Here is a 9,396-nt window from a genome sequence, read left to right as displayed (position 1 = left end):
GCTAAGTCACAACAACAGTGGCCTCACTAAATCAAAAGGTGTGGAATTCGATTTGAAGGGTCAAAAAGTATAAAACTATATCGGTAATCGGTGAATATGTTTGATATATTAAGGTGAAGAAGGAAAAAAACATGTTAATAGCAGCTGCTTATGATATTTTTGTGGCGTTTACACCTCACGCTGTAGAATAAGAGCGCTGCAGATGTGGAGACTCACACGCACCACAACAGAAACGCCCCACAGTCTGTAGCGACCGCTTGAATTAATTCCTCCACAGTTCTACAGACTGAGGTGCGTTTCATTTTTATTTTTCCCCTCCTCCACCTCCTCCACGCAGACCGGGTTTGCTGGTGAATAGACCACTGACACTCCCGATTCAGCCTTTTAGTTAGATCGCAAGGTCTGGTCCCACCCATATGTGAACAGCTTTTGTCACAAGTGAAAAAAAAAGAAGTCCCTTTCACATTTTCCCCCCTTGCCTCCCTTCCTCCCTCCTCAGTCCTCCCTTCCTACCTCCTTCCCTCCCTCCCTCCTCAGCATCAAGTGCAGTGTGAGCGGAGCGACTTGTCTCTCAGCCTCTTTGAAGGAGCAATGAGGAGAAGGCAGCCATCGCCCTGCTGATAGCAGAAGGTCTGGGATGCAGTGAAGTCCCGTTTGTTTTCCAGTTCATTTGTGTAGGTCCTGGGAAAACAAACAATAACGTTGCGGATTTGGCAGATCCATCAATCGAATGCGAGCAGGTAGGAAGCGCTATTGTGCACACTTACCCATTATTATTGTGTCCCGATGGGGAACGCGGGGAATGACTGACTTTATTCAGTCTCTTTCTTTCTTTCTTTCTTTCTTTCTTTCTTTCTTTCTTTCTTTCTTTCTTTCTTTCTTTCTTTCTTTCTTTAAAACTTATTTACATTTTTAATAGATTTTCTTTTCGTTTTACTCCGACCTGTTAATGTTTTAAAAGTTGATTTAATTGGATTAGAGTGCAAACACAAACACACACACGGGCTTCAGTAATTTTGAGTATAATTACTATTGTTGTGCGATGTTATTCCCTTAGGGCACACTGAAATACTTTCAGTGCATTCTTAAATAGACACGTTGTCAATTTACTCTCCACGTACAGGTGATGCAGATGTGGAATTACTGAATATGTGCTAAATATGGGATTTAATTGTAGATTTATTTACATTTTAGTGTTGCCAATGAAAACACACGCCTCACATTTTTACTTTGATTTTTTTAATCAAAGTAAAAATGTCAGATTTTTGTCAGATTTCTGAATCTTTTATCTCTTTACCACCTGACTGACAGAAGTGGATCTAATATTAAGAAAAAAGGCTTCAGTGAATGCTAACGCTTACTGATTTCATTATACACCATTGTGCCACAGCGCCACCCCTTGGTGACGTTTATCTCCCGGGCGCCCCCGATACTTTCCTGTGACTTCTTCCATGGAGGGAGGAAGAGGGCACAGCCTGAAATGAGGGCCTTCTGCTAAGACCGAGAGCCACCATGGCAGCATATCAGTTTCCACTCTCTGTCGAATAATTGCAGGCTTTCTCCTAGATTGTGTGTTTGTGTCTGAGTCTGGCAGCAAGAGTGTGAAGTTAAACACAAAACTAAACGTCATTTTTGTCTTCTCATTTATTGAGAGAGTTTTACAGCTCTTGTGGGCTTGTAGTTTATTGCTGTCTGTTGTAGGGTGGCTAAATGATGGCCAATGGGTAAGTTTTATTAGAAGATTTATGGTAAGCTGAAGCCAAAAAGTCCCAACTACAGTTATACTTACTTGAAGGACAGTGTGCTTAATGACAAGTTTATCAGCTGGAGGGTTGACTCCTTGACCAGTGAGGTTCTCTGTCTCAGCTGAGTCTCCTGGGAACTGTACCAAACCAGGCAGCATGCCTTTTTCACAACACATCAGCATCTAATTGAAAGGCAGTGTGTCTTTGGAACCCCCCACCTCCCTTGCCCCATCTTAAAGGTTTGTGTTCCAGCTGGTCTGTCATACTCAGTTTCAACCCTGTATATTTTCACCCCTGACTTCTGTTTAAAATTAACTTTTGGATTTGCACTTTTGTGCCAAATCATTCTCTCTCCTTGCATACGTGTGACTTCATCGCCACAGCCACGCTGACGAAACTGCTCTGCAGTGAAGTGACGGTCTGCTGAATCTATTAAAACGCACACAAATTGTAATTTTCTTTTTAGGTTTATCAGGGCTGTTGGCAACGTCACAGTCGTACAGTAGAAGCACGAGCCAGCAGGCTGTGTGCAGACTGCACAGTCTCAGTGTTTGATGTCATTCGTGTGCATGCAAAGAGTCGAGTGCAGCTAAGGAAACCAGATACTGTCATTACAGAAAGAGAAGGTTAACCATTGTGGCGAACCTCCAAGCCAATGTCTCAGCCCATTCGGAGGATCAGGGTTCATCTTATCCTTTTCTCTCCCCGCAGCCTCCAGCAAGATTCAGAGGATATAAATCTTTCAACCACACAGCTAATGTAACAGCTCCAGAGACATGTCTGAGGAGCACAAGACTACTTTAAACTGAGTGCTTCTAATAAAAATAAAACTGCACCAATTTGCAACCATTTTTGGCAAGCATTTAAATACATAAGTGTGATGTGCTGTCACACTGCTGTACAGCCAACTGTAGTGCTGCAGAACTGCAAGTCTGTTGGACATCTCTAATGTTTTGGGCTATATTGCCTCCCTGTGGCTGTATTGGGACTGTGCATATTGTGATCCAGGGGTCTTAACATTGGACCTTTTCATTCCAGGGAAATCAGAGTGTTCCTATATTCTGAACATACTTAATTATTAGTGTCTGGGGAAAAAAATCCCTGGCAAACAGTACAAAAAGTGTTGAGACATTTCACTTCAAAACCACAAACATGAACCTTGGGGTGACCAAAGTTATTGTGGTTCATAATTTGGGGAACCACCAACTTTAAATTGTTATGCTAATTCATGTTGTGGATGTTTAGATATTACAATTAATAAATGGGAAATTTTGACAGTTTGTAGTCCTACATGAAAAGCCAAGGCATTGCCAGTGTCATTATGGTTAAGCATCTGGGAACCATGGATCTCTGCACTAATATTTATGGGAAACCATCCAATAGGTTTCAGCCTTCTTAAGTTGAAGCTCAGGACGACTAGCAGGGAATCGCTAGTCAGTGGAATATGTCCTCCATGCACTACAATGGCATGTAAAAAAATTGCATGGCAAATGATCTCATGATATTGAGGTGTTTTAGTCTGAACCAACCAAAATTCATTCTGTCCAATAGTTCTCAGAGGAACAACCTGTTGGCTACAGCTAGAGGATTATTATGATTTGTCATATCAGGATGACTAATGGTCTCTTTTTTTTTTTTTAGCGTGTCCATGTCGTGAATGTTTATATACACTCAACAAAAATATAAACGCAACACCTTTGTTACTGCTCCCATTCCCCATGGGATGGACGTAGAGACCTAAAATTCATTCCAGATACACAATATAACCATCCCTCCCAAACAGTGGTCACAAATCAGTCCAAATGTGTGGTAGTGGGCACATCTGCCATATTGAGATAATCCATCCCACCTCACAGGTGTGCCACATCAGGATGCTGATCTGACATCATGAGTAGTGCACAGGTGTACCTCAGACTGCCCACAACAAAAGGCCACCCTGGAATGTGCAGTTTTGTCTCACAGCAAAATGCCACAGATGCCACAAGCAATGAGGGAGCGTGCAATTGGCATGCTGACAGCAGGAATGTCAACCAGATCTGTCGCCCGTGCATTGAATGTTCATTTCTCAACCATAAGCCGTCTCCACAGGCGTTTCAGAGAATATGGCAGCACATCCAACCGGCCTCACAACCGCAGACCTCGTGTAACCACACCAGCCCAGGACCTCCACATCCAGCAGGTTCACCTCCAAGATCGTCTGAGACCAGCCACCCAGACAGCTGCTGGAACAATTGGTTTGCACAACCAAACAATTTCTGCACAAACTGTCAGAAACCATCTCAGGGACGCTCAACTGCATGCCCGTCGTCCTCATCGGGGTCTTGACCTGACTCCAGCTCGTCGCCGTAACAGACTTGTGTGGGCAAATGCTCACATTCGATGGCGTCTGGCACGTTGGAGAGGTGTGCGCTTCACGGATGAATCATGGTTCACATTGTTCAGGGCAGATGGCAGCTGAGAATGTCCCAGTTCTTGCATGGCCAGCATACTCACCGGACATGTCACCCATTGAGCATGTTCGGGATGTGCTTGACCGGCGTATACGACAGCGTGTACCAGTTCCCACGAATATCCAACAACCTCGCACAGCCATTGAAGTGGAGTGGACCAACATTCCACAGGCCACAATTGACAATCTGATAGACTCCATGCGATGATGTGTTGCACTGCATGAGGCAAATGGTGGTCACACCAGATACTGACCGGTTCTGGGTCCCCAGACCCCCAATAGCGCAAGAAACTGCACATTCCAGGGTGGCCTTTTGTTGTGGGCAGTCTGAGGTACACCTGTGCACTACTCATGATGTCAGATCAGCATCCTGATGTGGCACACCTGTGAGGTGGGATGGATTATCTCAATATGGCAGATGTGCCCACTACCACACATTTGGACTGATTTGTGACCACTGTTTGGGAGGGATGGTTATATTGTGTATCTGGAATGAATTTTAGGTCTCTACGTCCATCCCATGGGGAATGGGAGCAGTAACAAAGGTGTTGCGTTTATATTTTTGTTGAGTGTATTTCAGGAAAAGGGGGAAATGTTGACAAATTTGTGGTCCCACATGAAAAGCTTGTCATTGCAAGAATCTTTATGGTTCACCCTCTGGGGAACACAGATGACTAAAGATTACACCAACCTTAACCTCCTAAGACCCGAACTCTTACATGGCATGCATTTTTTAATTTCCCTTTGATATTTGGGCTGATTGGGACCTGATGAATATAAAAACAAAGAATTACCAGATTTTTTTTGGTCTAATTTTTGTTTCTGAGAAAAATGAGAGCCACATATGAGGATATTCATTTGAAATTTCGATAGAACAGTTGCAATATAATGTCCTCGTAAGTGGATATCAGGCCCTTGTTGAGCAAGATTTAGTATTTTGGTCTAAATGACCCAAAATGTAATGTCCACATATGTGGACGCCAGGTCCTAGGAGGCTAAGTGTCACCCTCACGATGGTGTGAGTGTCTGCTAGAGAAAAACTAAGAGAGTCACCATAGTCAGCAGTGTACATCCTGTTGGGACCACGAATATGTGCAGAGAGTTTTATGGCAATTGTTCTTTTGGTGTTTTGATGTTAGCGAAGGATTAAATGGGCAAGATTTATGGGAATCCATCCAACAGTTCACGCTTGTGGTAATGCTAGCAGGTGACAAAGGAAAAGGCAGGATGTCATCAAAGTCAGTAGGATATATCCTCTATGCCATAAATATATTTATGCCATAAATATATGGCAAATGATGTACTGATGTTGAGCTATTTTAGCATAGAGTTTTAAGAGTGGAGTGAGCAACCATCAATGCTACAATTAGTATCATGTGTGGCTAAAGAAAGTATAATAATAATAAGAATAATAATAATAATTCCCTCATATGTTCTTATTTTTCAGAGCCAGGCCCAACTTAACAATGGGCCACATACCCTTCTGTGTCCTGACAGCAGTGACAGTGCTGGCTGTGGTGGCTGTAGCTGCTGTAGATGATGAGTACACCTGGCCGCAGTGGAAAGTTCCTCTGGTGAGGAAAAGACGTACTGTGCCTCTCAGCAGCCCAAGCTTCTCAGCTCATCCACAGCCAGAGCTAAGTGGGACTTGTGGGATCGAGTGCCAGCGTCGCCTTCCTTCACCTTCCCTGGAAGACTTGGAGCAGTTCTTGTCTTACGAGACAGTCTACGAAAATGGCACACGCACGTTTACTTCCATTTCTGTGCAGGGTCTCAACGAGATGACTGCATGGTCCAGAAATGCCTCGTCTAGCTCTCGCCACAAACGAGAGGTGTATGGCACAGATACCCGCTTCACCATCGCTGATAAGCAGTTCTCTACCAAATATCCGTTTTCCACCTCTGTGAAGGTGTCCACAGGCTGTTCTGGGGTTCTGGTATCCCCTAAACATGTGCTGACTGCTGCCCACTGCATCCATGATGGAAAGGATTATCTAGATGGAGTGCAGAAACTACGTGTCGGGATTCTGAAGGAGAAATCCAGGCGAGGGAAAGGAGGCAGAGAGAGAGGAGGACGACGAAAAGGTAGAAGAAGAAAGGGAGACACAGCTCAAGAAGACGGACAGGAAAAGGATGAGAATGGCGGTAAAGGGAGGGGAAAAGGGAAAAGTAGGAAGAACCGGAATAGGCGAAGCGTGGAATCTGAGAAACCATCATTTAGGTGGACAAGAGTCAAAAAGACCCAGGTTCCTAAGGGTTGGTTCAAAGGCGTGTCAGGTGGACTGGCTGCGGATTACGACTATGCTGTTCTGGAGCTGAAGAAATCCTCAAAAGTCAAGCACATGGATCTGGGTGTGATCTCCTCAGTCAAGAAGCTTCCTGCTGGGAGGATCCACTTCTCCGGCTTCGATGATGACCGACCTGGTAACTTGGTGTACCGGTTCTGCTCCGTGTCTGAGGAATCCAGTGATTTGTTGTACCAATACTGCGATGCCAAACCTGGCTCCAGTGGCTCTGGGGTCTACATCCGCCTCAAAGAACCAGGCAAGAAGAAGTGGAAGAGAAAGATCATTGGAGTCTTCTCCGGTCACCAGTGGGTGGATGTTAATGGGGACGGGACGCAGCAGGATTACAACGTGGCAGTGAGGATAACACCCCTGAAATATGCTCAGATCTGCAACTGGGTCCATGGGGACTCAAGCGCGTGCCAGGTAGCCTAAAAAACACAGGATCCCCCCAACCTCTACACACTCCTCGTTTTTAATCATCAATCAGGGGCCCAACAACTGCCTTCCTGTGACCTCCTGTGCCTCCCAGTGGCTCCTGCTACACTGGTCCACACACACACACACACACACACACACACACACACACACACACACACACACACACACACACACACACACACACACACACACACACACACACAGCCATTCAGACTCTGTGTTGACAAGAGAAACTCGTCAGCGCATCAGAACTGTGGCTCTTCAGCTTTTCTAATTTATTTGCTAAAAAGAAAAAAAAACAACTGAGAAAAATCATATATATTATATGTATTTTTCAGATCATTCTGATCTGCTGTTTCTAATTTGACCTTTTTTTTTTAAAGATATGACCTCTTTGGAAGGTTGAAAAGTGTGTATATTATATTATCCCTGGTACATTTATTCCCTGTATGAAAAGACTGCACTACAAGTCTTCTCCACTAGTGCGCATCAAGTTTGACAAAAGACCCAGGAAAAATTATTGTAACTCTTGTTTCGCAATTGAACTATATGGAGATATGGAAATAACTTTTTTATAAACATTTTTAATTGAACATGTTCCACTGTGTGTATCTATCTTGTTTTTTTGTTTTGTTTTTTCAAACTACCTTTTGAAGACAAATCGTCTGTCTAAATAGAGAAAGGGTCCTTATAGAAAATAGTTTTTTTTTCTCTGTGAGTCTTGCAATCTTTTTCTCTGTTCTTGCAACACAGTGAAATGTGGTTTCATTATTGTGAACATAACTGTGTTGGTGCTTATCCAGAAGATGTGGTGCTAATTTATGAAAAAGTAGAAGGCTTTTAAAAGATGTTTTGTTAGCCACATACTGTAACTATATATTTAATGTGAGGCTACAGATTTGGGTTGCATTAAGATGGATCCGAACAATCCAACAATTTACTTGAGCTGCATATATTTTTCCAAATCTAAAGGATATTGGATTTGCTATAATGCTATAATATTGTTGTGTAATGGAAGGTTTTAAATGTGGATTTCTTGGGGGGGGGGATTTTTTTTTTTTAGATTTTCATGTTGCTTATATTCAAAAAGTTCATGAGTATCCTTTTGAAGACCAAATACCTGACATTAAAGATGCAGATTGAAAACTACCAAACATTAAATCAAGTTTACTACCTGTGTGTATATGTGTGTTTTCAATTACGTACATTCAACCACAGCGATCTATAAAATATCTAAACCATTAAACAACACCGCCGGCTTTGAAACCCGCAGCTAGTGATGACATATTTAACCAAGTATAATGTAAAATCAAACTTTAAAAGTGCTTTCATCTTTTAAATTAAGAAAACCGATCAGTTGCACACAGTTTATTGGATGTTTAATCCATAAAATTTAAATTAAATTACGAAAAACTTCTCCAGAGTAGCTTCATATCAACTGTGAAGTATAGCTTTGGAAATGTGATAGTTTGATGCGACCGTGCAGCTTGATATCATTGATTAAGCTCTGAATTCTGCTTCATATGAACCTTTAAACAGGATTACAACCTTAAGCACTTTAGCAAATCTACTGAGACAATAAAAAAGAAGAAACAGAGTGTTATTGGATCAAGATTATAAGCCCAGATGTGAATCACTCTAGTGAGATTTAAAAACTGGCAGCACATGCAAAAAAGTTATTTTTTTCATGGAAGAACAGGGATGAAGAAAATTCTCTCAGATGTATGGGGTTGCACTGGCTTCTCCAGTCAAAGGTAAACTTAGTTTATCCACAGACTAATGTGGAGAACCTTACAGATTAATAGGTTTTTATTGCGTAAATGATTGAAAAAGCTGAAATTTTTTAAACTGAAAATGACACATTTCACATTGGATCTGTTTGCTTGTTTAAAAAACTTGCAGAAAAGTATTCAATTAAATTTGGACACTGTGGAGTTTAGGTTCTGAATGAGTAAAGGAAAAAAAATTTTTTTTATCAACATATGGCTTAGAGAAATAAAGTTAAATTAAAAAAAGACAAAACAATTGAGCAAAAAACAAAAACAAAAAACAGCACAAAAAATGACTTGCTGATATCACTCCATTTCATTCAAATATGGTCACTTCTGGTTAAGACATAAGACAAAAATGCCAGCAAACAAAATACTAACACTGAAGCATTCATGCTCAGAATGAAATCATAATAGTCAGTACAGACTACACATGCTTCGTTCTACACCCAGACTGTACAACCCCACATCTAGATTGGAATAACTGGGAAGAGACACCGGCCTAGGATGTGTGTTTCTTGATTATTTTGTGATCATTTCAAATTTTGACATACACATGTTTTTCAACTCTACTCTTTTAGACCTCTTTTGGAGGACAGAGCCACAGCAAAAGACAGTTATAAGAAAAAAACCTATAATGTAGCGTTTTCATGTGGTGAAACTGAAATAAAAGCAGTCATTTTGGAGCCAGACAGTTCAATCCATCA

At 41.9% G+C, this 9,396-nt stretch overlaps 1 protein-coding gene across 1 annotated transcript; it reads left to right on the top strand.

Annotated features, from left to right (window-relative positions):
• Positions 1–538: 538 nt before the first annotated feature.
• Positions 539–7,232, top strand: prss35 (serine protease 35). Its single transcript, XM_080897005.1, has 2 exons — positions 539–740; positions 5,642–7,232. Exon 2 carries the CDS (start codon positions 5,661–5,663, stop codon positions 6,912–6,914), a length of 1,254 nt encoding a protein of 417 aa, XP_080753131.1. The 5' UTR covers positions 539–740; positions 5,642–5,660; the 3' UTR covers positions 6,915–7,232.
• The last annotated feature ends 2,164 nt before the right edge of the window (positions 7,233–9,396 follow it).

The sequence above is a fragment of the Rhamphochromis sp. 'chilingali' genome, assembly GCF_963969265.1.
Source record: "Rhamphochromis sp. 'chilingali' genome assembly, chromosome: 11".
Classification (NCBI taxonomy): domain Eukaryota; kingdom Metazoa; phylum Chordata; class Actinopteri; order Cichliformes; family Cichlidae; genus Rhamphochromis; species Rhamphochromis sp. 'chilingali'.
This window is presented reverse-complemented; position numbering and strand designations above follow the sequence as displayed.

Coding starts and splice junctions, on each gene's coding strand:
- prss35 (XM_080897005.1), top strand. CDS start 5,661: ATGGGCCACATACCCTTCTGTGTCCTGACAGCAGTGACAGTGCTGGCT.